Here is a 20485-nt window from a genome sequence, read left to right on the forward strand (position 1 = left end):
CTTTTTGAGCCTGGACGCTCCAAGGCTTTCCTACAATGTAAATGTCACTGATTCTCCTTTGTCACCCTTGGAGTCATCTGGGGACATAGAAACCTCCTTAAGATCCCATGTGCTAGGTCTGCTTGAAGATTGTGAAGTGCTAAACCCACTCCCCAGAGGATATATGGCTTTCTGGTCGAGTAAATCCTTACTACACACCGTGTGTGACCAAGTGCCAGAACCCTCTACTATCTTTTCTCTTTGCTGCTTCCAGCAGGTCCTCCCTAAGCTTGACGTCCCACTGGGGCTTGCTGGATTTGATAGCCGTGGTGTATCTACTCCTACAAGCTATGATTTCAGACCTCACCTTACTTATTATAGTTTTGACAAGTTTGGTTTTGGCCTCACTGCAGTTGTGATTGAACAACTTGTGGGCTTTAAACAGAGCATTACGATTTTTAGTGTCTTTCAGGAAAAGATTGTTCAATCTTAAAAACAGCTCTTCATGGACATCCATGGTCTGGGAAGATGTACAGCTCTGCCCTTCAAGTTCAATTAGGGCTGCACGTAAAGTTCTATAGATCTCTTTTAAAGCATTTGCAGTATTGGATATCTCCACCCATCTCCCATTACACCTATTGAATCAGGAAAAAAATATCTCTGAGCATGTCATATGCCTAATTTGAGACCCCTTTAATACAAGTGTGAGTGGATGATGGTCACTTTCCAGAGGCTCAGTGACCTCCACGTCAACCGTTTCATGCCAGATTCTGGCATCAATCAATATATAGTCAATGTTGCTTTTATAATCACCCCTCTCAAATGTCAGTTTGGCGCTAATATCCTAATAGGAACAGCTATTGCATGCTCTTAAGCACAGGATCACGATCATGTCTACTATTTGTAGAGCGGCCAAACTCATCCTCATATTTCTGCTCAGATGAGATAAAGATGTAATTCTCCATCCCTCATCCTCGTCAGTTCTAACATAGGGCTCAAGACAGGTGTTAAAGTCTCCTGCGATAACCACATTGTGCCTAGCCCGATGGGCTTAAAGAAATGTATTCAGCGTTTTGAGATTTCAGGATTTCTTGTTGTGAGGGGTAGACCTATTATGGATATTTAGCAAAAGACAGGGGTTCCTTGCTTTAGGGTCAACCTAAGAACATGTAGATCTGGTGAGGTATCACATGGTCAGAATAGACATGGGAAGGAACACCAACATTTACATGCTCATGTTTCTTAAATTACCTTGTCTTTTACTCGCAATGACTTTTGACATACTTTTGTGTGCATGACTATGCAGGATAACATTCTCTGAATCAGCATCGCTTACATTTCCACTTCGTAGGCCCACTATCACAACACCTTGAACATTCAGTACAACGGATAAAGTTCACTGTCCAAATGTCATTGTTGTTACTGTCCACTAGGCGACAAAGCTATCAACCTAGAATAAACAAATGCGGCCTAACTAGGGAAACGACATGGCCACATTGGTGCAGTTTATTATATATAGAGAACCACTTCCTTGTTTAAGGCAGAGGAGCACTCAGCTGACACTGCAAGGTCACTGTATGCCAGAATTCCAGCTCAACTGATTGCTGTTTACCAACACAAGGGATGTCCAGCTTGACACCAAGACGAACAGCCTGATGACACTTACCCGCAGGTAAAGGGGAATTAGACCACCCGGCAGGGATTTGGCAGAACACCCACCCTAGCCAAGACTAGGTTAGGGAACGCTAGTTAGGAGTACACTATACACAGTATTTTTGTGCCAGCATATATTCACTGCTTTAGCACAATAGTGGAACTGTTAATCTTTTTTACTATTCTCATAATGCTAATTATGCTACTCTGTTGCATTCTACTGATTATCACAGTAAAATTATTTTATACAAGAATCATAATGCTTCAATAAATATTGAAATGCCTTGATGAGTATTTCATGTGTTTTTCTTTGAGTATGCATGACAAACCGAGCGAAAGGGTCTAGATCTGTTACGTCAATTTCCTTGGAGGATCAGGGTTTTCATGTTCTAAGGTTGCTGGGGGATCTCAATTTCAGATCGTTATGCCCTCACACACCTGTTAGGGTGTCATACTTCATCATAGGACGCTTCTCGTCAGACTGGCGCTGCAATGTCTGACGGGCCTGGTGGCATCTTTGGCGGAGTTCTTTTGATCTGAGAACGCCATATGTGAAAGGTGTGTGTGGGCTAAAAATAAGTGAACAATGGTGTGTGTAAAGCGACTAAGTGATTTAAAATAGGCACCGGACCCACAAACGTTTTAATTCAGAAATGGAACCAGGACTAGGTAAAAACAGTGGGGCTACCAAGAGGTCTTAAGGTACCAGGGTAGCTTTTATGTATATTTGGTCCACATGTTTCGTGCCCCAAGGCTCCAAAATCGAGTGGCACTTCTTCAGGACCAAAAAACTATGAAAGTGCGTGGTCCCCAAGGGATGAGGACCTTCAGGTGACTCCCCGGAATGTGGGGATGTCCGGTTGGTGTATACCTGGTCCCTAAATAGGAACCAGCGGTGTGTCTCCACCTGAGTAAAGGGAGACAGAAAAGGAGAAAGAAAGAGCGACATCAAACTGTACCATCAAGAATTATAGTCAGAGCTCAACAGATGTAAAACAGCCTCAACCCTATAATAATGGGAGAGGTACAAATCCTGGGTCAGGTTGATCTACCTGTCCTAAGTACATACATTATGTATATTGAAACACATATTGAAAGTTTTAAAACAAAACTGCACAGGAAATATGGTGTCAAGGTTGGGACTGCCTACAAAGAACAGACACAAAATCCATTCCCCGCCCCTGTGACGGGGGGGAAAATGTAAGCATAGGCATAGCAAACCTTACCTCACTTGGTGAGGAGAGTTACTTCATAGATGTAGGGGAGAGACCCGACCACTGGAACGGACCATCTATAGGTCAACATGTGGAAAATAAAATACAATCATGGTAGGCCAACAGTAAGCATAGTCGAGACTGCCCGTGCACGGGATAGTAGTGACCTAGCACCCAAGTAAGTCAGTGCGGGTGCATGTCCAACTGTTCTCAAGGCTAATGGCTGGAGGGGGGCGAAACCTCTTCATCGTGCGGAGCCCCAGTACACACTATCTATAAGAACAATGTCTCCAAAGCATAAGTCTGCCAAGAACCAAGCAGTGCTTAATGTTTTGGTGCGTGTGCATGTAAAAAACCCTATTGCGCAAGTGGGATATACGCTTCTAGTCTGAGGTGAACGACGGGCACCAAACGGGTGTGTGAGCCTCCCAGTGATGCCGGTGTCGGTTAATGACGCCTATACATGCGTGCAGTCTGACCGGTTACGTTGGTTAGAAATGCGCTAGTCGGAAGCAGATTTCCGCTCGTCAGATAAAAGCTCCCGGGAGAGCGGGAGCCCAGTAGATGCTCCACGATCATCAGATGTGCAAAAGACTTTGCTGCTAATGTCGCAGTGAAACTCAGGGATGCCGGTGTCAGATACTACTGCCTATGCCAGTTAGCAGTGTGTCAGGTAGTGTTAGACGGGAGCGCGCTAGTTGGCGAATATCGCAGTTGAGCGGAAGCCCAGTTTAAGCTCCGCGATCGTAGGAAGTTAAACAGACATCGCTGCAAGTAACGCAATGAAACTAGGGGAAGCGCATGCGTGTTACTAAGTCCAAGCGGAATACAGGTGTGGCGCGTGGAGCGCTCAGCGGGTCCTCACTCACCAGGTCGAAGGTGCGGGCACTGCCAGTACTCCAACGCATCTCCCTGACGTCTGGATATTACCGGCACTGCAGGACCGCTGTCTTTTAAAAGAAACGGCTCACGTGATGCGGAAGTCTCGCGATAACGCAACTCTGAGCTACGCGGGCTTCTTGTTTCATCCTTACAATGCCCGACTACATGAAGAAAGCCTTATTCTGCCTTATAAAGGTGTTTTATCAAGATTTGGAATAGGAACGAGGGAATCGGGGTATGTGGCCGTGCCTGGAAAGGCTGAGTTGTATTAGAAATTAATAATAAAATTAAAATTAAAATGACAAGCCACCGGAACTGCCTCTGCCTCATTGTATATCAGTGGTCACTCCTAGTACCTAAGGTCACGTGCTGATGATAGTGTGCGCACTGGGTGAATTGACCTCTTTTTGTGGAGCTGGCCACGTGCAGTATCTATGGCTCGCTACTGGTTTTTCTGTGGACTGTAATGTGTCTCAAAGTCCTAGTATGATGAAGCCCTGTATAAGTGGTTATGGAAGGTAGTGTATACTCGTAGTGAGTATGTCATGTGTAGTCCCTGAGGCTGAAGCCTATTGTCCAGTGTTGATGGCAAACTGCCTACTGGTGAATACATGCGGCTATCCTATGTATGTTATTAAAAATAAGGGATTCGTAATGTCTATACCTGTACTCGCCCCAGGTAAACAGATGTTCAGTATACATGTATAAGAAGGACTTGGGTGCTATGAGTCCAAGGTAGCCAGTGTGAAGTTTCTATAGTTCAGTCCAAGGAATATCGTCGTTGAGACCCCTATTCTGCGTGGACAAGCGAAAGATCCATCTTTGCTCAGTTTCAAACAGTTTTTGTGCGGTCCACGTAATGTTGCTTTCAATCACTGTCCAACTCATTTCATCTGATCTGTGTGGGTGAGAGAGATAATGTGCACTCATTTTTGTCATTGTTCTGCCACATCGTATGTTGCTGCAATGCTCCATAATTCTTGTCTTAATGGGGTGGTTGGTCATGCTGATATACTTCAAATGGCATGGACATTCAATTAAGTAAACACAATTCTTTGTGTTGCAGTTAGTGTGGGTTTGTTGTGTCCAAACTTTGCCTTCTTCCAAGATCAGTTCTTTGGTCACTTTAGTCAGGTCACATACCCCGCAGTGGCCACATGGGAAGTGTCCACGTACTGGTGTAGTGTTCCACAGGGTCCCCTGTGTGTTCTTTTGATGGATTTTAGGGCGGGTGTGGACCAGTAGATCGCGTAGATTGCTGGTACGCTTCACTGCGAATCTAAGCATTGGAATGGAGAGATTCCCTGTAGAAAGGATCCTCCAGTGTTTCCGTATGATCCTTTGGATCCTATTGGAATCGGGTGTGTATGTGCTGACACACGTCATAAGATCTCCTGATGCTTTGTGTTTGGGTTCCAGCAGGGCCTCTCTGTTATTATTGAGTGCTCTCTTAATAACATGAGCCGGGTAGTCACAGGCTGCTAGGTTAGTAGTCAATGTTGCTGCTTCCTTTTTGTAGTCCGTGGTTGTGTCGCAATTCCTGCGAAGGCGCAAGAATTGGCCGAACAGCAGGTTATCCCTAAGGGCTTTTGGGTGGTGGCTCCCATAAAGAAGCAGATTGTTGCAGTCCATGGGTTTTTTGTAGCTATGTGTGGACAGTCGACCATCCCGTAGAGTGATGGTAAGATCTAGGAAATGGATCTCGGAAGTGGAAGCAGTTCTGGGGAATTGGAGGTAGGGGTCCAGAGAGTTCACCCATGTGAAAAAGGTGTCATATGCATCCATATCTCCTTTCCAGAAAATGAGAATATCATCTATGTAGCGCCTCCACAAAACGATATTATTCGCATAGATGTTGTTGTCTGCAATATGGAGGTGTTCGAATTCGGCCACATAGAGACAGGCCAGACTCGGCGCAAACGTGCTCCCAATAGATGTACCCTGGGTCTGGTGGCATAGCTGTTCCTGGAACTGGAAGAAGTTCTCACACATGGCTAACGTGGCACATTCCATTATGAAAGCCACCGGAGTTTGTGACGTCTAGTCTTCTGCTAGGAGGCGCTCTTCCACCACTCTGAGGGTCTCTGCCTGGGGGATGTTTGTATAGAGTGCCTCGACGTCCATGGTCATCAGTAGGTTGATTTCATCATTCCTAGTAGTGTGAGTGATGAGGTTCAGGACGTCTCTAGTGTCTTGTAAGTACAAGGGTATTTTCTTGACAAGAGGTTACAGGAAAAAGTTGCAGAATTTACTGAGTGGTTCCAACAATGAGCTGATCCCTGATACTATCGGGCGACCAGGGGGGCCTGACCCCTTGTGGATTTTTGAGAGGGTGTAGAAAAACAGAGTCCGAGGTTCCGTGTTAACCAAAAACTCAGCTTAATTTTTTGAGATCCACCCCTGGGCTTCTGCTGATGTCACGATAGATTTTATCCTTGATAACATTGCTCCGGTCTGATCTTTTTTGAGCTTTTTGTAGTGTCTCTCCTGTGAGAGATGTCTGGGGCATTCTTGATCGTAGTTGGTCTTATTCAGTAAGACTATTGCGCCTCCCTTGTCGGCAGGTTTGATAGTGAGTGTAGTATCCTCAGTGAGGTGTTTGATTGCCGTTCTTTCTGCAGCTGATAAGTTGTTGTAATATTGTCTGTTGGGTAGGCCGTCCACTTCTTTTATCACTGCTTGTTCAAAGGTAAGCACCTTGTGCGGTGTCATCCCTTCGTGTGGTGTGAATTTATAGGGAACTCGTGGGCAAGTGTCAGATGGTTCTTGGTATTCTTTGTCTTGAAAGTAGGCTCTGAATCGCAACTTTCTGAAGAAATCATGAAGTTCTTTGTGCAGGCGGAACCGATCCATCTGCGGAGTGGGAACAAAGGTCAAACCCCTGTTGAGGACTCTCTTTTTGATGGGAGTGAGAATTCTTGTGGAAAGATTCACCACTAGGTCCTGTTGCTCTTCCTACTCCTCAGCTCCATGCATTCCTGTTGTTGTGTTGCCGGTTGGTCTTGCCACTGGACCTGTTTCTGGGCTCTGCCTCGCCTTCTGTCTCTTCCCCTGCCCCGGCCTCGTCCTAAAAAAGGCTGCTTATTCTGGTTGTAGTGATACATCGGTGGGGGGATGTGGTACATCGGGTTCCAAGGTGGTTGTTGTCCAAAGAAGGTAGCCATAGGATATCCATACATGGGTGGTGGTGGCGGTCCCCTGTTATTCTTGAAATTGGAGCGGCTGTCATTACTCAAGGTGCTGCTGTAGGAGCTCAGGCGTTGTCGGTTGTCAGAGCAACCTCCATCCGAGGAGTCATCCCCACTGGGTAACTGGTAATCCTCTTTGATGTACGGGTATACCTTTTCTTTGTCAAATTTTTTAATGTCTTTTTGCAGTTTAGAAATTTTCTGTTGCATAAGATGATCTTTATGGTCGTCCATTTCTGCATTGATTTCTGCTAGTCTGCTTTTGAAGGCAGTGATGTTAATCGTTGCTTTGAGATTATTCTCTGCAACCGTGATCTCGACTAGTAGTTTGTCAGCAAGATGTTTAGCAGTGTTGATAATCAGTATGAGCCAGTCCCTGGTGCATTCCATGCCACCAGGGACCACTCTCTTCTAAATTCGATGTCCTCCAAGAAGATCCGCGGTGCATTAGTAACCAAAAGTCCATTGGGGGCTATATTTGCCCTCAGGTACTCTGTCGTCATGGCGCCATGGAGCGCTATCTCAGTCTGCAATTTCTTCTGATTGGCTATGGAATTCCAATCGTCGGTGGTACTACTAGAAGGGTGACTACCATCATGTTGTAGTAAAGAGGGTGCACAAAGAATTTCTGACACCATGTTATCGGTGAAGCTCAGACCTTGTGTGTCCATCATAAAAAATGTGAGGCTCAAGATAAATGTTGTAAGGTGGGAGAAGAAAAGCTATGCGGTGTAGGCACTGCGCTAGAGAACTGGGAGTATCAAGGGTCCCTCGGCAGATCTGCCGTGCATAAACATTAAATCAAAAGGGGGGACAGAAGAGCTAGTTATTTAAAGAGGTCCTGCTCCTGTGCTCCTTCAAGTACACATCTGAATCAAAGAAATGAGTCCGTTTCTCTATAGGGCAGATGCACTGCAGGTCGCTATATGCCCAATGTTCAAGTCGCTGGGGGATCTCAATTTCAGATCTTAATGCCCTCACACACCTGTTAGGGTGTCATGCTTCATCATAGGGTGCTCCTCGTCAGACCGGCGCTGCAATGTCTGACAGGCCTGGTGGCATCTTTGGCGGAGTTCTTTTGATCTGAGAAAGCCGTATGTGAAAGATGTGTGTGGGCTAAACAAGGGAGGCGCAATAGTCTTACTGAATACGACCGACTACGATCAAGAATGCATCAGACAGCTCTCACTGGAGAGACACTACAAAAGCTCAAGAAAGATCCAACCGGAGCACTGCTATCAAGGATAAAATCTATCGTGACATCGGCAGAAGCCCAGGGGTGGATCTCGAAATCGGCAGAAGCCCAGGGGTGGATCTCGAAAAATGAAGCTGAATTTTTGGTCAACACAGAACCTCGGACTCCATTTTTCTACACCTTCCTAAAAATCCACAAGGGGGTCAGGCCCCCCCCCCCTGGTCGCCGATAGTATCAGGGATCGGCTCATTGTTGGAACCACTCAGTAAATTCTGCAACATTTTCCTGCAAACCTCTTGTCAAGAAAATACCCTCGTACTTACAAGACACTAGAGACGTCTTGAACCTCATCACTCACTCTACTAGGAATGATTAAATCAACCTCCTGATGACCATGGATGTCGAGGCGCTCTATACAAACATCCCCCAGGCAGAGACCCTCAGAGTGGTGGAAGAGCGCCTCCTAGCAGAAGACTGGACGTCACAAACTCCGGTGGCTTTCATAATGGAATGTGCCATGTTAGTCATGTGTGAGAACTTCTTCTAGTTTGAGGAACAGCTATACCACCAGATCCAGGGTACATCTATGGGGAGCACGTTTGTGCCGAGTCTGGCCTGTCTCTATGTGGCCGAATTCGAACACCTCCACATTGCAGACAACAACATCTATGTGAATAACAATGTTTTATGGAGGCGCAACATAGATGATATTCTCATTTTCTGGAAAGCAGATATGGATACATGTGACACCTTTTTCACATGGATGAACTCTCTGAACCCCTACCTCCGATTCACCAGAACTGTTTCCACTTCCGAGATCCATTTCCTATATCTTACCATCACCCTACGGGATGGTCGACTGTCCACACATACCTACAAAAAACCCACGGACTGCAACAGTCTGCTTCTTTATGGGAGCCACCACCCAAAAGCTCTTAGGGATAACCTGCCATTCGGCCAATTCTTGCGCCTTCGCAGGAATTGCGACACAACCACGGACTACAAAAAGGAAGCAGCAACATTGAGTACTAACCTAGCAGCCTGTGACTACCCGGCTCATGTTATTAAGAAATCCAATAAGAGAGCACTCAATAATAACAGAGAGGCCCTGCTGGAACCCAAACACAAAGCATCAGAAGATCTTATGACGTGTGTCACCACATACACACCCGATTCCAATAGGATCCAAAGGATCATACGGAAACACTGGAAGATCCTCTCAACAGGGAATCTCTCCATTCCAATGCTTAGATTCGCAGTGAAGCATACCAGCAATCTACGCGATCTACTGGTCCACACCCACCCTAAAATCCATCAAAAGAAAACACAGGGGACCCTGTGGAACACTACACCAGTACGTGAACACTACCCATGTGGCCACTGCGGGGTATGCGGCCTGACTAAAGTGACCAAAGAACTGATCTTGGAAGAAGGCAAAGTTTGGACACAACAAACCCACACTAACTGCAACACAAAGAATTGTGTTTACTTATTTGAATGTCCATGCCATTTGAAGTATATCGGCATGACCACCCGCCCCGTGGTTTACTGTACGCCGGACAAACAAACAGTAAGTGGGAAATGCTTTCGACAGGAGCTTGACAGCTAGGGCAATCTTTTCCGTTATTTACAGACCATTTTGCTATCACTTCACCCACTGGGAGGGAGCCATACCTAAAGTGCATATAGAGTATTCTGTCTCTAGATACTTTGATTAAATCAAGGTAAGGCTCGTAGTATCTACTTAACTTATGGGAGTAAAATTCGGTTGTCAGTTTGCCCACATTGGGTCTTCTAAGCTCTCGTTGGTCCACCCATTCCCAGTACAGGCGTTTTAGATCCTCTCTCCTTGGGGGCTCCTGGCCACATTTTTTGGAATGTGCGCCTGGGCCGGCTTCGTGCCTCCCCGATTTTCCAGGAGCTGAAGCAACCCCAACCCAACTCAGAGAATTTTATGAGGCCATGCATCTCATTTTCGGACAGACTGACATATCCAGCACACGTTCGGGGCCCGGCTGGGTCAGATGGGGCTCCATTGGGTTCTGCACCGGTGACTCCAGCCCCGGTGCTGATGCTCCCCCTTGAATCCGAACATTGATCCTGACCGGCGTAGGTCATGCCACTCTGACCTTACGGAGGAGGGAGCATCTCAGGGTTGTCGTGTTCTAAGGTTGCACACACATTTGTTTCGCTGTGAGCTAGCAGGACTATAGGTCAACATAGCCTGAGGGTGTCCACTGAATCAGTCTGGGACAATCCTGACGTTTATGTTGTCCAACAAATGCACAGTTTTACCCCTGAGGTACAAGCTGTACGACTGAGAGAGTATCAATTTCCTTGACTATACAGTCAAGTGCTGTTTTAATCCATATCGTTAGCCCTCCAGATGAAAAGCTAATGTGGTATTAATCCCAGCAAAATTTTAGTGCACTAGCCTTATGTTGCTTACCAAATGGTGTGATTTTGAAGTTGTGCTCGTACAAGCAGCAAATGCGCCCAGGGGAATTTCGGGGGCCAGATTTCTTGCCCCAAGGTTATTCATGTTACAGAAGTTCCCTTTCATAGCGGGCCAACATCTGTTGGGGGAAGACAGGGGTTATTCCGTCTTCATTGTAAAAACATGATCCAAGTTCAGTGTGTTATATCCACCATTGCCTAATATGTTTTTGTATTGAGCCTGCCTTTATGGAACAGCCTTCGTAGATCAATTACGAAATCAGCTTCCTCTGAGTTATCACACCATACTTTCCTGTTTGAGCTCATATAAATCAAGAGCAAGGTCTGTTGGGGCTTTCTCAACCGTAGGGGAAAAGGGAGCATAAAACAGTCAATGTACAACAATTGCGCTACTATACATTGGATGAGCCAGCCCTTGGAACTTCACTATATCTGCCTGTGATATGCCCAAAACCCTCCTTACTATAATCTGGGGGCCCCAGCTTAAAACGAATTTCGGACCCCTCGGGGTGAGGTGTGCTGATCTAATAATATCAAACCCTCTGCCAGCTCTTTTATCTTGAATTCAAGTGAACCCCAATGACCCCCCCCCCCCACATAGCATGGCGAGTAACACCAAATATCTGAAAAGACAAACGAATAGCAATAGTGAATCTCTGCCTTCAATAGAACCATCCGGTAGTTTGGGAACGCTTAACATATGCACAGTCTGACCCACTTGTGTTCGTAATGAACTCGACACACTGATATGAGAGGCTGCTTTGGGAGGTATGAAGCGATTGAACAAGGGACTCTTCGAGGGTTGACGAAAAGTCTTCAGTCGGCATGGAGCCAAGGAGGCAGCTGTAGCTTCTTTGATAGCCTGACAAGGAGTCATATCTGTGCCCTTCTGACACCACTGTAATAGGCTGTCAGATAGGACCACAACCCGAAGTAAGGATTAATGTCTTTATTTGTAGAAATACAAATAAAATAAACAATAAAGGAATATAGTATAGTCTGGATGGTGTGGTCAGCCACCGGTGATTCTCTTTTCCTTGTTCACCAGCTACCTCCAAGGCGCTCTTGTCCAATGGGATGTCGATGACCCACAGGAGAAAAAGAATATAGGTCGTGAGTGTCAGGTTATTTTCTCCTAATTCCCTCCCACTTCACTGTCACGGGTGAAAGAAAAGTTAGGGATTTTAGTATCGGCGTGTTTCTGGTGCAAATCATTTTAGACCCTCTGTGCCATTACTAACTTTGCATGCAGCAATACTCAAAAGGCAGCCAGCTGTTTCCACCCTGGGATCCAGTTAGTGAGAACAAAAACGAGTACATGCCTAGGGCCACAGCTCTGGGATAGAGCCTCAGCAGTCGGGACCCCAGCTCCTTCCTCCCTTCTGCTGCTGAGCACACTCGACTGTTCCTCCTCCTCACTCTGTTACTGCTACTCTTCTCCGGATATCTTGGTTGATCTTCGGTCCTCGTCTCCTCCTCTCCCCTCGAATGCTTACAATGCCCACGTCTCTGCTCCTGTGGTTTTGACCCACATCTCCCCCTCTGCTTCTGTAGTGTTTCCAGGGACCTCTTCATACCTTTGCTTCCACAACCCTCTTTCAGCTCCTAAACACACCCCTCATATTCCAGCGCCTACTTCCCAGTGGGAGTGGTTGTACTGGCCACTTTAACGCTGTCTTCCGTAGCTGTCGGCATTTCATGGTGGCTATATGAGAGATTTCACCCACTATATTTGACCCAAGGTCACAGGTGCACAAGGAAGAGGCCCCCCTGCCAACAAGCAAGGGCCTTCCTCGCATTCCTCCTGACCATTCAACATCTTTTGGGGGAGGTCTGGGGTTATTCCTTCTTCGCTGGGAAAACATGATCTAAGTTCAGTGGGTTATATCTACCATTGCCCAGCATGTTCTTGTATTGAGCATGCATTTAAGCAACTGCCTTCTGAGATCAATTATGAAATAGGCTTCTTCTGAGCTAACACAGAAGTATCTTCACTTGTCCAAATATATAAGCAGCTTACTGAAATCGGTTCATAAACTGCATTCCTCGACCTAAAAATAGAACCAGCTTGATGTGACCAAGCATGTGGTGAGCAGTCAAACCAGTGACAAGCTTTCTGTGACCATTTGTGGACCCCAGTCCTAATGACCTCACTGAAGCACCTTCTTCTAACCAGTCACTAAACCAACTTGATGTTAGTCACTTAAACAGTGTCCTTTGACTGTCAGTCGTTCAGTCTCTTATTACCAGTCCCTACAGCAACATTGGGGACCACTGAAGGAATAGTTGTTCAGTCCCTCTGCTCCATTGAGAGTCAGAAGAAGCACCAGGTCCAACGGTGGAGTCGAAGTTGGTTCCGCCGATGGAAACCTTTGAACGAATAGACATCCTTCAATGTGTGTTGGAACATCCACTCTCCTAGGGTGATCGTCCCAGGAACATTTTTCCTTCTTTGGACTGACACAATAAGGTATTCCTGAACAAGAAACAAAAGAAATGAGTACCAAAGTACTGAGAGAAAAGTCAAGAAACTGTAATTATTTGTTGTTTTCAATCACACGCTTTGCTTTGGGAGTTTGTTATACAAAAAACAATAAACATTCAATGTGACCACCATGCGGCAAAACTTAAGGTCCTTCAAAAGAGTCATCCTGGCAGTGGCTCTGCTGGTGTCACAGACATCCCTGCCTACAAGTCAGAGATCTCAAAATATGGCTAACAGACTTCTGAAAATGAGAGCGGAGGCGATAGCTTTTAGGTTGGCCTCAATGTCTGGAATCATCTTCTGATACCTAATGATGGTACCAGGTTCATGTGACCATGGTTGGCATGAGTTTCTTGTTCCTTCCACTTTGTAGCCATTGATTTCACCTACCTACGGTTTATACAATAGGTCATCTTCCCCGCACCAGTCAGAAAATAGCTAAAGATATTGTCAATCTTCTAATTCACCTCCTACACCTCTGCAAGTCAAAGTGGTTTTGTTTACAGAGACATGGGGAAAGGATACATCATTACATCATGTTATAGCGGTGGCAGTAGTATTTCAAACTAAAGCCCTGGATGATTTCTGTATAGAAGACGCGATAGTGCTTCTGTCGCTTCCCACCGTCTCTCTAGAACAGGGACAGTTATCAACTTTCCTTTGCAGTCACCGTTTCCTCCCTTCTTTCTATTTCGGTGTAAGATCAGCCAATCCCCTCAATTTTCTTGGGGGCAACTCACTTGTGTGGAAAAAAAGTGTCAGCAGCCTTCGGTTGCATTTATCTCCTTTTTGTTGACTGAAGGCCCTTTCTGAATAATGCTACTTTTCCCCTTCCATTGCATAGCTATTGGCCCGCGAGAAAATAAGTACCATGTGCCTAATTCCCCATTGGTGGTTTTCAGATATGAACTGCCATGACTCCTCCCCCTTTGTAATAGTATCCTTCCCTGCTAACTCTTGGAATTTGAGGCAGACATGGCAATCCGACAGGACACAGGTCTATGTGCAGAATTGTCCAAAGGCTCTGGTAAGGCTGTAACATGAACAGCCATTCTTGAGTACCGGTTCCCTTTGAACTCCATTTACCACCACTGCCCAGCTCGTGGGCTGTGACGTACACAATTTCTTTAATTCAGTCCAGTTTTTAGTTTCCAAAATAAAGGGCCTCAGAGTGTGGATTTACTATAGTCGGAGCCACAAATAATATAATATCAATGTTAATTACTTTTAAATTAGATAAGACTGCTCTCCCAGTATTTGTTCCTGGTCACAACAGAGGTGGAGTGAGGGGACAGATGCCAGAGTTCAGGAACTCTGAGTGAGACGCATGGCTGCTTAATGAGGTTAATTAACAAAACCTGCTATTTGATCAGATGCCCCATTGGCAAAGAAAGTATCCTTTGTTGAACGTCAACCCTTTACGTATTGCAGTATTTGACTTTACTGCAAGTCATTATCATATTTTAAGGATCATTTTCTGAAGTCTGCAAAATTAACCCAACATACATTTTCATAGCAAATTGTGCCTATTCACACCTGATGTATGCTTTAATAAGTGAACTATAGTCGCTAATATACTTTGAATGCGGTTGCCCGTAAACCTATGTACAAAATGGAATTAAACTAATATTGTAGTTGAAATGGACAAAAAGAACAAAAGTCACAATAACTAACCACATCTGTTTTTTGGACAAGTGCTAAGTTTTCTACTTACAAATGTGGATGTTGCTTTGCTGTAAATTTGCAAGAGTTAATTTGGTGAGAATTAAGAAAAGTATGCAGATCCTTTAACTGATTAGCCAAGTGTGTCTCCAGTAACCCAGTACCGCTAAGAGGACATTTTAGAAATAAACATGAAATTAGTTAATAAACTCCTTATAGCTTTCTTGATTTATTCTAGTAGTAGAGACTCAATCATTTGAAAACGTGACTTAGAAAATTAGCCTCCAGAAACAAAGACTCAGAAATTAAGACCGCCAAGATAACGATATGTATATGCCTACAAAAATACCGACAGGCACCTAACCCAATGACGAGCCTTCCCTATAAAAATACTAGTACGCAAGTTAGAATAGGAAATTAACCTACTCTTTCAAGATGTGAGAACAAAGTTCTGGTGGATTTAGGAATTTATAACCGGTCAAACTTTTTGTAGGAAGGTATGTATGGTTGATAATTTTAAAACGATAGGTCTGAGACTACTTTTCCACAATCTATGTTTGCAGTTTGTGTGTTGGCGTGAGACCATGCTGATCTAGTAGCTAGGTTCGTAGTGAAGGGAAGACTCTGGGAGTTAATAGAAAAATGAGTAGGACTGGCCTAAGAATATGCCATTCTAGTAAGATTTCCATCATGACAAAACTCAATAATTTTCTAATGTTTGATTTTCCTTTAGGTTTGAGAAACTGGACATCACTCCTAAAAGTGCGCAGAAGCTGAAGCCGGTCCTTGAAAAGTGGCTCAACGAGGCAGAGTTGCGGAACCAGGAAGGGCAGCAGAACCTCATGGAGTTTGTGGGAGGAGAACCCTCAAAGAAACGCAAGCGTCGCACCTCCTTCACCCCACAGGCCATTGAGATCCTGAATGCCTACTTTGAGAAGAATGCCCTCCCCACTGGCCAGGAAATCACTGAGATCGCTAAGGAGCTGAACTATGACAGGGAAGTTGTGAGGGTCTGGTTCTGTAATAGGCGGCAAACACTCAAAAATACCAGCAAGCTTAACATCTTTCAGATCCCTTAAAGATGAAGGATTGGGCAAAAAAAGACAGTTCTATCACAATGTTGATAGTTGATCACATTCTTTGCGCTGAGCACTTTGCAAAACTCTAATGGAGAACCCTGCCTCTATAACTTGCAATAGGTCATTGCTATGTTCAAGTGTTCGATTGCACATCAGCTGACAACCAGGAGTCCTGAAACAAAGCGGAGAACAACTGTAGGAGCACTCACAATTTGTTCTAATGGATAGGCAGTTCCACTGCAATTAATGCACAGACTTAATTGGTGTGGTTCATCATGTCTGTGTCTCTTTTTAGGCAGAACATGATGAACTGCCAGATAGCTATCCTTTTGCTGCCTCATGCTGAGCAATGCAATAGACCATGATGGAGGAAGGACTTGTAATGATGGACCTGCCCTTCCAGTTTACTCCTACAGTTGCTGTTTTATGTGTAGCATAGATGGTATTCTGGTCCAGAAGCTCTGTGATGGAACCTTGATTGCACACATGTCAAGTTAACAGTAAATGAACCCCCAGGGCTTCGCGTTGGCAGTCTTTATTGGGAGCGCCAAATTTGAACACCCCTTGCACAGTATTTTTCAATCACGTCACGTTCTTGGTGGTGTCAATCTCCAGCCATTGTGAAGGGCACTGAAGTAAGGACTGTTTTGTGAAGAACCAAAAAGCTTGGAAAAGGTCACTTGTACGTTTTTATTTAAAAACGTGTTTTAAACAAAAATCGGAGCCAAGGCCAGAAATAAGAGAGAGAAAATAGAAATTACAGGAAGAGTTAGACGCATGGTATATTCTTACATACTGATTTTGAGACTCCTATTATTGTAATAACACAGTTTCTATGTTTTATTCTAAGTTATTATCAAAGTGGCATGAACAATGGGAATGGTAAAAGAAACTTTATTTTACGGAAACACAAATCCACTTTGAACAGAATGGACAGCACAGACATATAGAAATCAGTTTTAACTACACTTGTATGCAGGCTCTGCTTGGCTTCCCTTTGGTCAAGCATGAATAAGAAAGCTAAACAAAATGAAGTAAATAATGAAATGTTTCCCTTTTTTATAACAGAAGATGTACATTTTCAAACGAGAACCATCGAAAGATTCACCTACTCGACTCATCCCATTTTGTCAACTGCAGATTTGAGAGCACTTTAAAAAAAACCTCTTCTTTGCCATCTGCTGATTTTACAGGCCCATTGTTTAAGCTGAGGTTTACAACAAGAAAGAATCTGTAAAAAAAAATCAAACCCGTTAACATATCTTTTCTGATCATGTTCTCCTTTTTCTGTCATCACCGGAAGATCTTGGGACACTGTAATTCTTGGAGGTGGTTTTTGCTTGGGAGTTTTCAGTTGAATTTGTCTCTTCATACATCATGCCCTCCCTTTTCCAACAGTTTTTTTCCTCATTTGGTCTCGGTAACCTCAGCTCTTGGGAATAATTCTGAACATTCTGGGTTTTCTTTGACCCAGACTTTTCCATGAAATGCATTGCAGTAATGATTAGCATCTAGACCTCTACCCCTTGCCCCTCACCCAAGGGTTGACTCTGATACTCTTATGGTTGAGACACATCACAACAGAGAGGCATTTGAAGCATTTTAGTAGTAGAGTGTCAAAATATAAAAAATAAAACTGTGAAGATGGGATGGAGCCTTCCAGTCTCAGAGACTTTCTAAAAGAATAATGAAATGAGCCTTTGAAATCAGTTGACTAAATCATTTGTTTGAAGACGTTTCACAATATCTGGGGGATAGTCATCCCATGCAAAACCTCTAACAGGTACCCAGCTTAGACAATCAGTATTATAGGAAAATCCCAGTTTGTCACTTTTACCTGTAGGGCAGATACCATGTGAATAGTACTTTTCCCAAAACTGTGGGCACATAAGTTATTCATAAATATTATTCTTAGCTTATAATATGTGTGAAGTTGTTACGTTTCCATAGCTGGCAGGTAAATAATGAGTTTACATTTAAGGGAACCACAACTTTCTACATATGGAATTGAAGTACTTTCAAACATCGGCTGGTATGAAAACTAATTAGACCCTGCACAGGCTTGATGCTGGAGGTGTAATATGCTTGTCACTGGTTGGAATCCTTGCAAAAGACACAGAGGGCCCAATTCAGAAAGGTAAACTTAGACATGAATCCTAAGGGCCTGATAGATCTTTTAATGTGCAGAGACTCTTGTAAATCCCTTTTTAAATAGCAAACAATTGTAAACTTACACAAAAGTGTACGTCTACCTTTGTGAATCAGCCCCATAGTATAAGTTTAGACTTAAGGTCTAAAGTAAGACTTCAGGTCTAAACTTAGGCTTTAGGTCTAAACATGGACTTCAGTTCCAAGTTTACCTTGATGAGCCAGGCCCTCAGTCTTTCATACTTCCTACGTTTAAAAAATATGTATGATTGGATTGGGTAATACTAAACCATATTACTACAAAAGGATTATTTACACAGGACCTGATTCACAAAGGTAAACCTACTCTTTAGTGTACGTTTACGATTGTTCTCTATTCACTTATTGATTTACGAATAGTATCTTTATGAGTGCGGAGTCTCCGCACATCTAAAAACCTCTGTTTTTACGTGCGGAGACTCCACAATCATATTGATACTACATGTAAATCACTTTGTTAATAGCAAACGATCGTGAACATACACAAAAGTATACGTTTAACTTTGTGAATCAGACCATGAATGTCTGGCATCATGTAAAGGTTGCCACAGTGCAAAAAAGATGAATTTCTCCACGATGACTTCAACTGGTTAGTCTTGACACCTGTATTTTCTAATTAAAAAGCTGTGTTCCCATTAGTTTGGTAATGTGTAGGGGGTTTTATGTCACTATCTTGAGGAAGAAAATATTGTTGTGCCATAATATTGTGTCAAGAATATTTGCTACTGACCTGAGAGCTTACTTTTGGGCATTGCAGTTGGTTGTGGTGAACGACTGGGTGTTTGGTGGGAGAGATGACCCAGCGTACAGAGTCGATCATCGGGCCATGGGTGGAGGGGGCTACCCGGCACTTCTCTACAGGAGGGCAAAGAAAGGATCGCTCCTGATCCATACCCAGACAGTAGTACAGACCTGGGAGTCGACTAACCGACACTTGGGGTGGAAAGACAAACTAGTCGCGGAAACCCATTGTGGGACAGTGACAGTCTTGGGGAAGTGAAGAAACTGCGTAACTACACAAGATGGCACACAATAGGAATAGACACGTTAGGGAATGTCTGGATAGGGGGCACATTGCTGTGGTTCAAAGAGTTGCAGTCTGAATACGACCTGGACCAGGGGGAGGTCTTTCGCTACATGCAATTGCAGCACATGCTGAAATGCCACATGCCCGAGGGGGAACAACTTTCGGACAACTCCCCTATGGAGGACCGACTTACTTTTAGATCCTATGCCCACCAAGGCGTTTCTGTTAATTTATAGAAAGATTATGAACAATTACCCAGATGTCCTAACCCAGTTGAGAGAGACCTAGAGAGTGGATCTGGTCACCCTGGAAGATGACGAATGGACCGAGGCTCTGCAATGCCCTAGAGAGATCGCTATACGTGCATGATTTTGCCTGATACAATCCATGTGTTGCACAGGTCGTAACTCTCCAGGTCCAGGTTACATCAAATGGGACACAGCGAAACGGCTGAGTGTATTAGGTGTTGTGGCAGCGTGGGCACCTTTTACCACACACTCTGGGTCTGTCCAGTAATTCAGGGTTTCTGTAACGGAGTGATAGAGGTGTTGAAGCAAGTCACAAGACTGACAATCCCACTAGAGGCCAAGTGGCTGTTGTTGGGCATAGCTGGGGAGGAAAAGTGGCCTAAAAGTATGCACACCTGGCTGAACACAGCAGTGGGGGTGGCAAAGCGCAACATGACAAGACTCTGGGGGGCAGGCAGGCCTCCCACCGTGAGAGACTGGAAAGAAGATTTAGATTGGTGTGAGCTAGCAGAGCACAAAACCTACTGGCCCTGGGGTTGAGCACGCAAGTTTCAAAAGATTTGGGGACCGTGGATGCAGTACAGAGGAGTCAGTGTAGAAGGTTAAGAGGGGGGACGGGGTATGGGTCGGGCTCCCGAGATACGTAACTGAACCAACAACAACATGCTACGCAATCCAGTCGGTAGGGCTCAGAGGCTAGGGACTACTTAACTTAATTATATCTAGTGACGTACGGGCCTCCTGCGTGTGGCTTATGTTTTCTTTGTTCAATGCTCACTACTTCCTACTGTTCTTAAATAACTGCTTAATAAAAAAGAATTTGCAAAAAGAATATTTGCTACCAAAATATAATGAAGATAAGTACATATGTGTCAGTAGAGTTTTCCAATTCTTAACTTTTTATTTATAGACTATTTTGTTAAATATCTGTGCTAATACATAGTACACATCCATGGACACCCTTCTATGCTATTATAGTCCCAAAAACCTTGGGGATTGTTGTGTTCCTTTACTTACCCTATAGTTAAAAAAAAATATCAGTTTTGCTCCCCTGTGCTTTTTATCTAGTCACATTAAGTCAGGGTGTGGTATCTACATAATTGATGGAACCTAGAGAACATAAGAGAGCATCACTTGGTATAATTAATGCGTAGTCTTTTATGTCTTTGACCCGTATCCTGAAATCTTTAATCTGTTATGGGAAACAACTAAGCAACCATTTACTTTTC

At 44.3% G+C, this 20485-nt stretch overlaps 1 protein-coding gene across 2 annotated transcripts in view; it reads left to right on the forward strand.

The window, feature by feature from the left end:
- Positions 1–20074, forward strand: part of POU6F1 (POU class 6 homeobox 1) — a 212082-nt gene extending 192008 nt beyond the window's left edge. For both annotated transcript variants that reach the window (XM_085600779.1, XM_085600780.1), the window contains one exon: positions 15449–20074. In XM_085600779.1, the coding sequence (XP_085456905.1) occupies positions 15449–15794 (346 nt within the window). In that variant the 3' untranslated portion in view covers positions 15795–20074. The remainder of the gene's footprint in view (positions 1–15448) is intronic.
- The last annotated feature ends 411 nt before the right edge of the window (positions 20075–20485 follow it).

Source organism: Triturus cristatus, chromosome 4_2, assembly GCF_964204655.1.
Source record: "Triturus cristatus chromosome 4_2, aTriCri1.1, whole genome shotgun sequence".
Classification (NCBI taxonomy): Eukaryota; Metazoa; Chordata; class Amphibia; order Caudata; family Salamandridae; genus Triturus; species Triturus cristatus.